General features: G+C 46.7%; 1 protein-coding gene and 1 long non-coding RNA gene across 3 annotated transcripts in view; one reads left to right on the top strand and one right to left on the bottom strand.

Annotated features, from left to right (window-relative positions):
- The window catches only part of RAD54L (RAD54 like), a 40,973-nt gene that overhangs the window by 10,692 nt on the left and 14,515 nt on the right, over positions 1-15,766 (bottom strand). For both annotated transcript variants that reach the window (XM_014582427.2, XM_006164232.3), the window contains exons 5-10: positions 14,378-14,438; positions 13,616-13,751; positions 12,099-12,168; positions 11,704-11,992; positions 11,166-11,290; positions 2,871-3,021 (exon numbers count right to left, since the gene is read on the bottom strand). In XM_014582427.2, the coding sequence (XP_014437913.1) occupies positions 2,871-3,021; positions 11,166-11,290; positions 11,704-11,992; positions 12,099-12,168; positions 13,616-13,751; positions 14,378-14,438 (832 nt within the window). The remainder of the gene's footprint in view (positions 1-2,870; positions 3,022-11,165; positions 11,291-11,703; positions 11,993-12,098; positions 12,169-13,615; positions 13,752-14,377; positions 14,439-15,766) is intronic.
- On the top strand, positions 6,100-6,591 carry LOC114005260 (uncharacterized). Its single transcript, XR_003547136.1, has 2 exons — positions 6,100-6,234; positions 6,425-6,591. It is a non-coding gene; the product is annotated as an uncharacterized LOC114005260 (long non-coding RNA).

The raw sequence follows: 15,766 nt of genomic DNA, 5'->3' as shown, positions 1-15,766 counted from the left end.
CTGAGGGATTATTTCTCACTTTTTCTATCGCTCTGTCTGTCTCCAGCAAACACATGTGCTGTATAGCAAAAACAAAACTGGGAACAGAGATGTCAGCAGATAGCTGGACTCCCACATGGCTGGCCATGGTTCAAATCCCAGACCTGGTGGCTTTTTTTCTCTATCTCTCTGTCTCCCATTTGTGAGCACAAGTGCTCTGCAGCAAATTTAAAAAATAACGATGATAAATAATTAAATAAATAAATCTTTAAAAAAAAATTGGGACCAGCAGATGGTGTGATGGTTAGGCCACTGGACTCCCATGTAGTTGACTGTGGTTTCAGTCCTGGACCTGGTGACTTAAAACTCCTGCTGGCCCATGTGCATGTGTGCTCAAGATCCCACGAGGACAAGGAAGAAGAGATTAAGGTATGGTCATCCTCCCTGGGAGGTGATGTTTTGCTTTCTGTCTCTCTGGTTCTCCAGCAAGAACGCATGCCATATAGCAAAAATCTCTCAAAAAAAAAAGAAAAAGAAAGAAACCAAAAACACAACTCTTATGAAATAATAAAATAGAAATAAAGATAAAGAGTATCTATAAAAACTCCAAAGGCAAATATTTTCTTTTTTTGGACTAGAGGGTATGTGTGCTTCTTGGAGACAGACAGAGAGAGGGTAAGGGGAAAGAAAGTACCCTCCACGATGGGGAATGATCATACAGCAATCCCTTCTTCTCCATTTCTCCCTCTCTCCAGATTTTGGGCACACATGCATAACTGCCAGCATGTTTCTCAAGCTACCAGGTCTGGGGCTTGAACTGTGCAGTTGGCCATGTGGGATCCAGCTGCCTTAGACACCAGACTATGGAGCTGTCCCAGCAAACATTTTGTTTAATGGAACTTTCCATTTACCTGAGATTGGGAATGAGATCCACTGTCACTACTTTTACTTAACCCTGTGAGAAAGGCTCTAACTTGTGCATAAAACAAACAAACAAATGAAAATTGCAAGAATTAGAATGAAAGACAAATTGCCATTAGTTGCAGATGACATGACTATGTATGCAACAAAAATCCAAAAGAATCTATAAGACTAAAAACTATTCGAACAAAAAGTATATTATGCTCTCTTAAAGACATTCAGGAATGTCCACAGCATCATTATGCAAAGGAATAAAAATCTGTCTATCGACAGTAGAATAAATTCCGGAATATTCACAGAATGGTATATGACAATGAAAATGAGCAAACTACTGCTACGCACAGCATGGATGGACTTCATAAACACAGTGCTAAAGAAGTCAATGTGATACATACCATACAGTTTCATTTATATTAAGTTCAGAAATGGGCAAAGCAAACTATGCTATCGAGAAAGAGTTTACTCCTGAAGTGAAAGAGTAGGTAGTGATTAGAAGGGGGGCTGCTAAGATGGTGGTGGACATGAATCGGAGAGTCGCACAACTGTATAACCTCGCCATTCAGCAGTTCTGACTAAGGTGATTCTCCAGAGCAGTAACAAACTGGGTGGCACGAACAAACCCTCCACAAACATCTGTGTGCAAGAACTGCCCGCACAGTGTGTGCCAGGTGCCGGGCAGAGGGAAGAAAAGGAAGTTATTGGGTAATGGGTAGTCTCAGTGTCACAATATGAAAAAATTCAGAGCACGGATGTGGTGATGGCCGCACAACAGTGTAAGTGTCCTTTGTGCCAACGAACTGCTTGTTGTACACCTAGAAATGGCTGTGGCGTGGGCTGGACAGTGGTGCAAAGGCAAGACATGATACCGCAGAAGCTGACACACATGGGAAAGTTCCGGGTTTGCATCCAGTGACCTTGCTGAGTATGCCTGGTGTGCGCCTGTCCACAGTCCAGGGGTAGAGGCTGGGGGTAGACTGTGGCACTGAGACCTACTGGGGGTGCTGCCTGTCTCTGTCTCTATCTCGCTCTCTCTCTGTCTCACTCATGGAAGAAGTAAATAGATAAACATTGTTAAACGTTTGTTTTTAAACAACTGCCTCAGACAGAGTTTGCCAAAGGGCTTCTAAAGGAGCTAAGGTATGAGGAGCAAAAATGCCTGGGGGTAATATGTCCCCCACCACCCCCACCCAGATCACAGTGACAACATGCCCCTACATGGAAAAGTGGCCAAAGTAGGCCTTGCTCAATGGCTTGACAGACCAAGGCCTCCCAAAGGCTTTGCTACTCCCTTATAAGAGAAGCCTTCCTAAGAGTATCCAGGGGCCCACATATAATTAGCACTCTCAGGGGCCAGCAGATGGCATAGTGGTTACATTCCTGAACTCCTACAGGGCTGACTGCAGTTTGAGTCCCAGACCTGCTGGGTGGTGGGAACCAGCAGTTAGCGTAATGGCTATGTCGCTGGACTCCCACGTAGTCGACCGTGGTTCACGTCCCAGACCCGGTGGCTTAAAACTCACGCCGGGCGCATGTGCGTGCATGCCCAAGAACCCGAGAGGAGAATGGAGGAGAAGGGATTGCGGCGTGACCATCCCCTCTGGGGGGGTGATTTCTCGCTTTCTGTCTCTATGTCTTTCTCTGTCTGTCTGGCGAGCACACGCGCCCTATAGCGAAAACTTCTCAAAAAAAGAAAAGAAACTCAAGTGGTGCAAGTGTGCCTATGATCCCAGGAGGAGACTCGAGAAAGGACTGTGGTGTGGCCATCCTCCCTGGAGGTGATTTCTCCCTTTCCTTATTACTATCTCTGTCTCTCTCTCTCTGGCGAATGCACACACCCTAAGGCAAAAACTTATATATATATAAAAATTTAAATAATTAGCACTCTCTCCTTTCTGTCCTCAGCTGCAGTTACACCTCCGAGGACAACCCAAGGCTTCCCTCCAATGTAGCAGACAGAGCTGGACTCTTACCTAGGATGCCTGAATTAACAAAGTGCACCAAGCTGAAATACTCGAGCAGATCGTTCTGGATGGGGGTCCCAGAGATGAGCACCCGCCGGCTGGTGTTTAAGCTGTCCAGGGCCTGGTAAGTCTGATTCTCAGAGTTCTTGAGTCTGTGCCCCTGCAAGGAAATTAATGCCCATTCAAGGAACAATGTAGCATCCAGGCCAGTGGTGCTTCTAAAAAGCAATGATTCCCTCTGTTCCCTCCTAGCCTTTTCCCTGTCCCAACTTTCAGAGCCTTGGCTGCCCAGCTTCCCACTTCAGAGATCATGTGGCCATGTGACAGATCTCTTTCATGAAGTCCTCCCCTTCCCCACCATCCCAACCAACCCAGAACCTTCTGAGCCAGAGGTCTTCTGTATTAGCCTCCAAGCTTTGTCTGGGCTGTCAGTGCTAAAGAGAGCTGATCTAGCCACTCTTCCACCCAAATCCACAAAGCCTCCTTCTGCCTTTCTTGAGATCTCTTACCCAGTCTATGTTCTCCTTGCCCTCCCCCCATTACACACATCTGTTACTTCTCTTCTAAGACTTTGTCAAGACAATGGTAAACGACCCTACTGCCCTGGAGTCACATGGGCAAGATCAGGCCTGTGCGCTTCCCATATCCAGCCCCCACTCAGCTCCACACTGGGCAGGTACACAAAATCAACCACCAGCGAAAGAGTGAACAAACAAAGCCTTATTTCTGCTGCTCTGCTTTTGACAATGCAGTTCAACACTTACTCTCCCTTCTACAGGAATAAGCCCAAACTCTTTAAGCTTATTAGTTTAGCTTTCAAAGCAGTTCTCAGTGAGGCCCCAGCTAACTGTTCTGATACTCTCCATGGCTTGTCATAGTCCAGGAAGCCTTGCGTCCTCATCACTCCTAAGGCTGAATGTTCTTAAGCTTCTTGAGGCCACTCCTCTGCCTTAAGCTCTTCCATACGCACAAACTCCTCACATGTCAAAGCCTCCTATAAAAGCCTTCCTTGGGGCCAGCAGGTGGCATGGTGGTTAAGGGCACTGGACTCCCACATGACTGACCACAGTTTGAGTCCCAGACCTTGCTTTCTCACTTTCTCACTCTCTCTTTCTGTCTGTCCCTCTCTGGTCAAATATAAATAAAGTGTCAAATAAAATAATTCTTTAAAAATTATTAAAAAATAAAAAGAAAGAAAAGCCTTCCTCAATGACCCCAGGCCATTGGCCACTCATCTCTGTGCTCCTATGACACTGTATACATAAGGGCTGCTCTGAGTTAGTGCAGTGACCCCCCAACCTTCCCAGCAGCAAAGACCTGGCTGTGGAAGACAATCCCTCCACTAATTCTACTGACCGGGATGTTGGGGGGTGTCCTAGAATGATCCAAATGCACATCCACCATTTACCCCAGACCACATTTCTACCACTACCACATTGCAACATACAATGAAACAATAGACGACAATAGGGTTCATGCTTCCATGAGAATCCAATACTGCCACTGATCCAATAGGAGGCAGAGCCCAGGCAGCAACACAAGCGATGAGGAGTGGCTGCGAACAGAGAAAGCCTCTCTCACCGGCCTGCTACCCTCTCCCTGCTGCATGACCTGGTGGACCAGCACCAGTCTGTAGTCTAGGGGTTGGGAACCTGATTTAGTAGGCTCTTTTAATGTGCCAGGCACCGAACTAAGCATTTTACATATAACCTCCTGTATAATGCACGAAAGTGGAAATTATAATACCCATTTTAGAAATGAAGAAACTGGGACCAGCAGTGTAATGGCTATGTCGCTGGACTCCCATATAGTCGACTGCGGTTCAAGTCCTGGACACGGTGCCTTAAACTCACGCTGGGCATGTGTGCGTGCATGCCCAAGATCCCGAGAGGAGAAAAGAGGAGAAGGGATTGCGGCATGGCCATCCCCCCGGGGGCTGAGTTCTCCCTTTCTGTCTCTCTGTTTCTCTCTGTCTTTCTGGAGAGCGCATATGCCCTATAGCAAAAAAAAAAATAAAGAAAGAAAGAAAAAGAAAAAAAAAGGAAGAAAAATGGACAAAAAAGAAATGAAGGTTCAGAGAGGTGAATAGTTATCCAAAATCAGGCTCATAGTAAGTTTCAGTCTGGGACTACATACTCCCCCTCTCATCTGTTGCCTTACATATTAGCATACTGAACACACGATACTGTACTTAACTTCTCAACTGGGCATGAACTGAAGGCACAGCCCAGGAATGGTTCACCTTTGTAATTTCAGTGCACAGAACAGAGCCAAACAGAGTACTAGTCGGTGAATGTTCGTTGAATGAAAGAATAAATTAATCACCAGTGCTATTAGAGAATAATAAACAAAGAATTTTATTTCTTAAAAAAGTATTTATTCCACGAGAGAGAGACAGATATATAGCACCTCTAATAGGGTGCTGACACCAGGATCCACACCTAGCCTCAACCAACCTGGAACGTGGGCAGTTCTCTGGACACAATCTAACCTTCCCATGTGTGTCTTGCCTCACAGAGCATCATGTTTGACTTCTGTGCTAACCACCAGCTCCAAATTTTAATTTTTAAAAGTTACTGGCGGGGAGTCAGCTGGTGGCATGGTGGTTAAGCGTGCTAGACTCCCATATGGTCAACCATGGTTTGATTCCCAGACCTGGCAGCTTGCTTTCTCACTTTCTCTCTCTCTCTGGTAAAAATTAATAGTTAAATGAAATAATTGTTTTTAAAAAGTTACTGGAGGGGCTGCAGGTGGTATAGTGGATAGAGGCACTGGATTCCCACATAGCCAACCATGGTTCAAGTCCCGGACCTGGTGGCTTGCTTTCTCACTTTCCCTTTCTCACTGTCTCTCTCTGGTCAAACTAAAAAAAAAAAAAAAGACGACAATGATGACTGTTATATCCCACTAAACTCTGTAACCAAAAACCAAAATGGCTTCAAGTGGGACAAGCCACTTGCTTTGAACTTGTTTACCGTTTATACCTATGCCTGCTTAAGTGTGATAAGCTACTTGCAAAAACATGTTTTGATGTACCCACTGCTGAAACGATAAGCACCTCCTGGACATCTTAGCAGTAAACATGTTTTGCTGGAAGAGAGACATGTTTGCCACTAAGATGATAAGCACCTGCTGATCAGATAAACACCTGCAGGCCGGTGCCCCCTCGATTAAGACTGACTACTCCCCAGATGGACTATAAAACCTCGAGCTTTCCACCACTTCTTCGGAACCGATTCCCACTCAAGCTGAGAGCAGACTCCCTGTCCGTCTCTTTGTCTGCTGTCCGGATCTCCGGTCTCCCGACCGCCTGGCCATCGCATCAGCCCAGTGCCGATACCAACGTCCACTAACCCGGACTCCAGGACGCCGGGTAAGCCTCTATCTCGATTGTGCCTTGTTAATGCCTAGTGTGCTCAGTACTCAAGTGGCTTGGAACCCGTGTCACGCTCCCCTGCCAGCCTACGACTCCCCGCGCCATGGTAGATTCGATGTTTTGTGAGGTTTCCCCTGAAATAAATACATGTTAAAAGCCCATCTGAGTTCATCTCTCTGTTCGTGAGCCTCTGACAGGGGAATCTGTATTGTTGCCTGAGACCGTTCCCGAACCATAAGTCACTACCAAATGTCGCAACCTACCTGGCAAGGCACTTCCTCCAAAGGATGGAATTTTCCTCTTCGTGACAAATACCATATGGAATTAAATAAATAAATCTTTTTTAAAACTTTACTTATTTTATATATTTTGATTTGAGCAACAGGGGCAGAATAAGAGAGAGAATGAGAGAGAGAGAGAGAGAGAGAAAGTAGGAAGGCAGGCTACCAGGTCCAGGACTCGAACCACAGTCGGCCATGTGGGAGTCCAGTGCCCTTAGCCCCCATGTCACCCACCAGCTCCAATAAATAATTTTTTTTAATTGTACTTATTCATTTATTATTTATTTTTTAAAATTTTGAACAGAGAGAGAAAATGAGAAAGCAAGCCACCAGGTCCAAGACTTGAACCATGGTAAGCCATGTGGGAGCATCCAGCACCCTAACCACCTGCTGGTCCCCTCAATAAATTCTTTTTTTTTTTTTTTTTTTTTTTTTAAGAATTACTTGACTTTGTTTATTTGTTTGTTTATTTTTTTGTTTTAAGTTGACTGGAAAGCGACAGAGAGAGATAGAAAGTATGAAAGAAAGCTGCCAGGTCCGGGACTCAAACCATGGTCAGCTACGTGGGAGTCCAGTGCCCTTCACCACCACGCCACCTACTGGATCCCAATTAAATAATTCTTAAAAAATAAAAATAAAAAAGTTTCTGGAGGCAGGCCAGCAGGTGGCATGTAGCGGAGATGCTGGACTCCCACATGGCCAATCATGGTTTAAGTCCCAGACCTGGAAGCTTGCTTTCTCACTCTCCCACTATCTCTTTCTTTCTCTGGTCGAATTTAAACAATAATAATAATGAATATAATAAATAATTCTTAAAAAAAAAAAAAAGTTACTAGACACTTGAGCCAGTCAGTTGCATGGTAGTTAGGGGGACTGGATACTACATGCCAATTGCACAGTTTAAGTCCCAGATCCAGCAGTTTGAAAAGCATACCAGGTATATGTGCATGCATGCCCAAAATCCCAGGAGGAGAATGGAAAAGAGATTGTGATGTGGCCATCCCCCTGGAGGGGTGATTTCTCATTTTCCCTTTCTCTCTCTGGCAAGTATATTCACCCTATATAAATTTTTAAAAAATAATAAAATATAATTACCGAATGTTCCACACAGAAGTCCTAAAACAGAAGGCTGAGACTTTTGAATAGGGAAATAAAGAACTTGTGAGGAATTATCCAAAGGGCCTTGGAGAAATAGGCATCAACAACTGGGTCCTCTAAACTGAAGCTCTCCAGGAGTAGGTACCACAGGATCTCCAGGCCTGACAATTAACAAGCACTTCATTAAAAAAAAAAAAAAAAAAAAAAAAAGGAAAAACCCACCCAGTCTTCCATGACTGACACCACAGTGGTCTCCATGGAAGAGGAGGCAATGCCAGCCCAACTTCCTGTCGGACCAGCCACTGAATCTCCAGACCCAGCTCCTGCCACCGTCAGCCATGAATTTAAAACACAAACTCTGCTATCTCAGCAAATTAAATGTTTGGTCAGATGAAAAGTTGGCATACTATTTACAAGCTGCTCTTGAATTTCTGTTCTGGCAGAGTTCTTAGTTTTCAAAAACAAAAAATGATTAAATACCACCACTTCTCCCTCTCTGAAACTTGAGCTCTGAGTAGCATTTACACATTTCCCATCACCTTTCATGTGGTTTGCTTTGCGTTCCAGCACTTATAAGGAGCACACCTAGGCCTGGATAAGACGCACAGGAGTCAAGCTTCTTCCTACACCAAGCTTTGGTGGCCTCCAAGGCAGCAGAGAGAGCGAGCACCAGGACTTAGAATCTCAGCACTGCACTCACTGGGTGAACCTGGGCAAGCCACCCACTTCCCTGAGCGTCAGTCTCTGAGCCCCTAATACTGAGAAGATAATGAATGGTATCGAGTCTTCCCTATTCATGCACTTTTTACCAAGTGCTTCCATAAATTCTCCCTCTTGATCCAGATCACGTCCTTTCCAAGTAGACCTTGTGCCATTTACTCTGTGAATACAGAAAGTGAGTCTCGGAGCTATCTTATCTGCTGAAAGTCATGTCCGGAAATGGCAAAGCCAAAGATGATCCCTTGTCTCTGACTGAGGATCAAGGATTTCATAGACAAGAGTTATTAGAAAGAACTGTGTATTCCAGCCTTGGCTGGGAAGAAGCCACTGTGGGTATTGGGAATGTGAATGCCTGAGTTAACACCTTCCCCTCCCAGAGTCTGAACAGACAAACTCCCCTTTCTGAGTAGACGACTCTTTCAGGACTTACTCTTCCTCAAGTCTCTGACGATTGACAAAGAGCTGACAAATAAAAGGCAAATGAGTAGAAGGGAAGGCTAGGGGACAGCAGTGTGGCAGGAGGCAGGCTGGTTGCTTGTGCCTTGCACAGTCAGCTTATAAGGCAGGACAAAGTGAGGAAGAAAAGAACCCTAAAGAGTAGGGGAAAACCTAGATGCTCCCCCATTTTCAAGCCTCAATAGCTCCAAACTGTCTTTCTCTCCCATAATGTCCCAGCCTCTGGGTTAGGCTCCTGATGCAGTCTCCCTACAAGTGACAGAGGAGGTGCCAGGGCCAAGCAAAGCAGGCACATACTCCATCTCAGTCTGCTAACTGCCTTACTGCTGCTGGGAGAATAGCCCCTCAGGGACCAGGAGTGTGCAGACACACAAGGACAAAAGCCCAACTACAAAACAGTTCCCCACAAGTAAGCATGGTACCCAGAAGTAAGCTTTTCTCTTGTCCTCTCCCTAAACACCCTCAGATCATGAGCTAATCTGCAGTCTCACAGCACAGTCGAGTCTGCAATTGGTTGACAGATGGGGCCCAGTCTTTTAGCCACCTCTTCACTCAAGCTCCAAGGCTGTACAAAGGGACCTAATTTTTCGCACGATACGCAACCCATGGCAGCAGACTCAGGGTAGTCAAGCCTGTTGTAGTTCTAAAAAGTTGTCTATAGCAGAAAGCTCCCAGCCCCCCTCACTGCTTTAAGTATGTGCACTTCTACTACCATCCATGCCTGCTGGGAAGATCCAGAAGTGACTGCCACTTAATTCTGGAGAAAAGGAAAAGGAGTCAACACGAACTACTACATGGTGTACGGACTGTCCACACTGGGTTTTTTTTTTCCGATCATGTACGTAACCTCAGCCTACAACAAAAACCAGAGCTGATCTTTACCAAAGCCTTATTTTATTTATTTATTTTGAGGTTTTTGCCTTAGGGCACACGTGCTCACCAAAGAGAGAAAGAGGCAGAGACCATGTGAAGGAAAGTGAGATATCAACCTCCAGGAAAGATGGCCACACCACAATCCCTTCCCTCCATTCTCTTCCCAGGATCTCGGACATTCATGTACACGCACCAGTGTAATTTTTAAGCCACCGTGTCCGGGACTCAAACCACATGTGTGAGTTCAGTGACAGTGATATCACTATGCCATCTGCTGGCCCCATTTATCAAGGCCTTATGACATACCAGACACTGTGATAAGAGCCTTCCCTCAATCATTTCATTTTATCCTCAAAATAGGGTTGGCCTCATAGCTTAGTGGTTAAGGGAGCTGGATCCCACATGGCTGACTACAGTTCAAATCCTGGCCTCGGCAGCTTGGAAAACATGCCAGGCACATGTATGTACAGGCCCCAAATCCCAACAAGATGAGACAATGGAGGAAAACTGACTGAGCCCCAATGGGGGGAGCTTTCTCACTTTATCCCTCTGTCTCTGGTAAACATATGTACCCTCTGGCAATGAAAAAAATCCTCAAAGTAACTCTATGAAGGTAACTTTGACAAACAGTGACACAATGATGATAAAACACAATGCTCTGAAAGGCTGACCCACATGGGAAAGTTCTGGGTTCATGTCCAAAGACCTCCTGAGTACCTAAGGCATGTGCCTGCCCATGATCCGGGACTGGCTAGGAGTAGATTGTGAAACCAAAACCCTGTTGGAGGTGCTGTCTCTCTGTCTCTTGCTCATGGAAGAACTAAATCAACCTAAAGGGCTAGCAGGTGGCGTGGTGGTTAAGGCACTGGATCCAGGATCTCGTGACCTAAAAATCACACCAGGCATGTGTGTGTGCCCAAAATATCGCAAAAGGAGAATGGAGGAGGAGGAACTGTGGAGTGACCATCTCCCCAGGGGAGCTCCCCCTGGTGAGCACATATGCCCTATGGCAAAAAAAAAAAAAAAAAAAGGGTAAAAAGAAACTAAAAAAAAAAAATCTTTATGAAGCCAGTATTATTGCCTCATTTTGCTGATGGAGAAACAAAGGCTCAGGTGGTTAACTAACTTAGTTAACCGGACACAGTGCCGGAGACAGGATCTGAATAAAGTCTCTCTGACTCTAGAACCTGCTGCCCCAAAACTCGTGCCATGTCTCTCCACTCGTCCAAACCCCACCTCATCCTGTAGGGCCCTTCTTTGGTGTCTGCATACTGTCTGGAGGCAGTCAAACCAAACAGCCCACAGCACCTCAGCCTCCTGGGGTCCCAGCACTCTTGGATCCTTCTTTTGGCACACTGGTATCACAGGTCCCCCCTCCCTTGTCTCCCAAGGCAGCATTTCTGTCCCCAACATCATACGCAGTGCCTGGCCTTCGGCTGGCAGTACTCAGCAAGAGACGTCAATCGACTTCCCCTACCCCCAGACCTCTGAGGCAAGTACCTCGTCACAAATGACCAAGCCAACACTTCCTTTCTGGAGGACTCCCACATGAAGGCGGAAGGTCTCATAGGAAATGATGAGGATGGGAGAAGGCACGCGGGCTCCACGCTGGTTCATGAATCCTTCTATAACAGAAAGGGTATCAGGACCTGTATCAGACTATCTTAAAGAAAGAAAAGTCTAACGGTTCTTTAATTTATCCTGGAAATAATGACTACTTCAACTATATTCAGTGAATTCTCTTCTCTTCCATCCCTGCATTGCCCTCAGCCCTGGCCACCAGTGAGCACACATAAAGAACACCGTAGGGCTAGACCCACAGACAAGGTCCTGGGTTTCATTAGGGTCTCTGTGTGCACACCGGGCACGCATGTGTGTCCACGATTCAGGTGGGCTGAGGCTGGACCACAACGGGGCCCTTTAGGTTTGCTATCTCTTTGTCTCTCTCATGGAAGAAACAAACTTTAAACAAAGCAAAACAAAGCAAGCAAGCAGGCGGGGCAGAAGAGTACAGCCACCTTGGTAAAAGGCTCCATACCCAGTTTTTGGTCTATCTCATCCTTAGATCCTCCATCAATGGCCAGAGGTTGGATTCTCCCTCCGAGCCATTTCCCAACTTCATTGTACCAGTTCTTCACCAGGCTGGAGGGCGACACCACCACTGCCTTGTCGATTTCTGGCTTGCACTCTGGACTCTGGCGCAGAAGCGTCCACATCAACGTGATGCACTGCAGCGTCTTCCCCAGGCCCATCTCATCAGCCATGATGCAGCCGTGGCTGCCAGGGATGCGCCGACTGGTGACACACTCCCACAGGAACTTCACCCCCTGGGGAGTAAGAGCACTCCGTTCACTCTGGCACTTGCACTGCCACTGCCTCAGGAATGGCTGTCTCCCAGGCTCAGCCCCTAGGCCACACCTTACCCTCATTTACCTCTCTCTGATGAGGCCGCAGAACCTTACTGAGAATAGGATCGACGACCACATGGACAGGGAGCTTTTCCCTGGGAAAACAGAAGAGGACACCTGGTGTTTGGTCATGACAAGGGCACCCCTCGGGAAGTCATGTCCTGCTATCCATGACAACAGAGTCGGCTAGCCAAAAGGACCTCCTTGGCCTGGTAACCAAACCACAGTAAGCTCTAGCTCTAGGAGTGCGAGTCAGGAGAGTGAAGCAGGTTCTCTATGCCATGACCTGAATCACTACTTCTCCCAAGTGAGAACAAGAGGGGTTAAAAAAAACCTACTGATGGGGAGGGGGACCAGCAGATGACGTAATTGTTACATCGCTGGACTCCCACGTAGTCGACCGCGGTTCGCGTCCCAGACCCGGTGGCTTAAAACTCACGCTGGGTGCGTGTGCATGCGTGCCCAAGATCCCGAGAGGAGAATGGAGGAGAAGGGATTGTGGCGTGACCATCCCCCCTGGGGGGTGATTTCTCGCTTTCTGTCTCTATGTCTCTCTCTGTCTGTCTGGCGAGCGCATGCACCCTATAGCAAAAAACCTCTCAAAAAAAAAAAAACTCCTGTAGATACCAGCGGATGACATAATTGTTACATTGCTGGACTCCCACGTAGATGACTGCATTTCAAGTCCTGGACCTAGTGGCTTAAACCTCACACTGGGTGCATGTGTGTATGTGTGTGTGCCCAAAATCCCAAGTGGAGAATGGAGGAGAAGGGATTGCAGCATGGCCATTCCCCCCTCCCTGGGGGGGGACAATTTCTCATTTTCTGTCCCTCTTTCTGTCTTTTTGGCAAGTGCACACACCCTATAGCAAAAAATCTCTTTCAAAAAAAAAAAAAAAATCCAACTCTGGATCAGCTAGTTGGCATGGTGGTTAAGGCCACCAAGTCCCACATGGCCAACTGTGCACTACAAGTGCCAGACCCAACAGCTCGAAAATGTGCCGGGTGTGTATGTGTGTGTGTCCAAAATCCCATGAGGAGAATGGAGGAGAAGAAACTGTAGCATGATCATCCCCCAGGGGCTGATTTTTCACTTTCTCTCTCTCTGTCCTACTCTGTACAGTACATGTGCCCTGTAGCAAAAAGAAAAATAAAAACAGTGGCTGGCAGGTGGCGTGGTGGTTAAGTGTGCTGGACTCCCACATGGCCAACCATGGTTCAAATCCCGAACCTGGCAGCTTGCTTGCGCTCTCTCTCGCTCTCTGTCCCTTGCTGGTTAAATTAAAATAAATAAAGTTAAATAAAATAATTCTTTAAAAAAATTATTAAAAAACAAAACACAAAAAACCCACTACTGGACTCAACCGCAGGCTCTTCCCAGGCACACTCCTTCCCCAAATACCTACTCTCTGATGGCACAGTGTCATGGCAGCTCTCTGAACACATGCCTATCCCAAAGAGCTATCACAGCCACGTGCCCTCGGCCCTCCCAGGTACGTGCACTTACAGAGGCCCAGGACTGCTCAATACCAGTGCACATACTTGTCAAGCTTCAGCTGATCATGGGCACTCAGCGGGGGAGGCTCGTACAGAACCAAGGCACCTTCTTCCAGAGGGTCATGGAGGGCCCGGCGGACCCCAGCCCTTTTCAGGCCCAGTGCCCGAGATCCCAGAGGACCTGAAACCAATAACCAACCTGTCACCTGAGCCAGGAATGTTCGCGAGCTCCAGCAGGCCTGTGCTTCTCATAACTTTTCCTGAGCTCCCATGTGACCCTCTCTTCCCCAGGCAGGGCCCCTCTGCCTGACCATTACCCCATTCTGCCTTAGACCAGAAGCTTTCTCACTTTCTCTCTCATTCAACTACTAACTTCTGGAGGGCTCTCAAATTCAAGTCTGTCTTGGGAAGGACCAAAACCCTAAAGGGCCCTTTTAAAAGTCTGAGAGCTCTTGAGGTCCCTCCTCCCTCCCCAGTACAATGCTGTGCTCTACATAAGGCGAGGGAAACCGTGTAGATTCTAGCCTCCCACAGTTGTCCTCACAAAGGAATGCCAAGGAACGCAGCTGGCCCGAATGAAGCCCAGTCTCTCCGCCACCTTGGCCCACCAGGAGGTTTCTGAGCACTGGTGCCCCCAGCCACAGTTTTCATGCGGGTCTCAGGATGGTCCCCCACACATAGCCCCACTGTGCTAGCACCTTCAATTCCTAGCTAAGCTCGTATTTACAAAAGCAGAGGTTTAAAAATCCATTCAGGTACACCCATATCTGACTGACCAAAACCAGAAAAAGTCTGTATGACAATTACCTTGATAATTTGGAATGGGGACTTTGAAAGGCTTTGACAAAATGCTTCGAATGAATGCTTCCTAAAAAGAAAGAAGAAACAGAGATTTAGAGCAGACTGGAGATGTTAAGGGACACTACTGTTGTGATAAGCTCCACATTAGGTTTTTGTTCACGGCTTATAATTTGAGACTTTATGCAAAGTTCCACAAACACCCAGGGATGGTAGAAATGCCCAGCCTCAGTCAACCAAGAAATCAGAACCCACTCAATCATGGAAGACCATGCCAGGGAGAACACCGGGCTTTTCCTGGGGTGCAGTCCTTTGAGAAGTAAGCATGACACTCAGTCAACCCAGTATTAAGAGCACTACAGAGACCAGCAGGTGGCATGGTGGTTAAGGACACTGGACTCCTACATGGCTAAATATGGTTCGAGTCCCAGACCTAGCCCTAGTGGCTTGCTTTTTTGCTTCCCCTCTCTCCCTCTCTCTGGTCAAATTAAAAATAAATAAATAAACAAACAAATAAATAAAGTTAAATAAAACAATTCTTTTTTGGGGGGTGGGGAGGTTTTTGCTATAGGGTGTATGTGCTCACCAGAAAGACAGAGGGAGACAGAGACAGACAGTGAGAAATCACTCCCCAGGGGGGATGGCCACACCGCAATCCCTTCTCCAATCTCCTCTCGGGATCTTGAGCACGCACACACACGCGCTGGGCTGAGTTTAAGCCACCGGGTCTGGGACTCAAACCGCAGTTGACTATACGGGAATCCAGTGACATAGCCATTATGCCAACTGCTGGTCCCAATAAAACAATTCTTTATTTAAATAAAAAAAAAAAAAGAAGAAGAAGAAGAAGAATACACCACCTAGGTTTGACCTTGGGCCTACAGGGCTGCATCTTCCCAAGCATACCTTACAAGGCTTCTGCTGCACATCAGTTCTTCCTACTACATCTAATTCTCACACCAGTTCCCATATCAACCTCCTTGGGAATTAAACAAAGGGTAGAGGTAATAGAAGTAAAAGGAGCCTCAACAAAACCAGAGCCAGAAACTGGGAGAGCAAGGGAAAAGCCAGAGCAGAGCCCCTACAGGTGGCTTTGATGGGAATCTATCAGTAAAGTCATCATACTGTTAATAACAGCAATAGGCTCCCCCCTTCTACCCTTCCACCAGGGAATGACCCTTGCCAGATGCCAGCACCATGCTTAGACTTCCCAGACTCTGGAACCATGAGCCAAATAATTTTTTTGTTGTTCATAAATTAAAAAGAAAAATAAATAACAGCAACTGAAATGACAATAATGATGGCTAACAGTGTATGCCAGGGCAAAGCCTCTTGCACTCATGTTACCATTTAATCCTCACCAGCAGCCCTATGAGGGCATGTATTACTGACATTCCT

Source organism: Tupaia chinensis, unplaced genomic scaffold, assembly GCF_000334495.1.
Source record: "Tupaia chinensis unplaced genomic scaffold, TupChi_1.0 Scaffold143599_1, whole genome shotgun sequence".
NCBI classification, from domain to species: Eukaryota; Metazoa; Chordata; class Mammalia; order Scandentia; family Tupaiidae; genus Tupaia; species Tupaia belangeri.
Note: the sequence above shows the minus strand (reverse complement) of the source record. Positions and strands in the feature narration are given on the sequence as shown.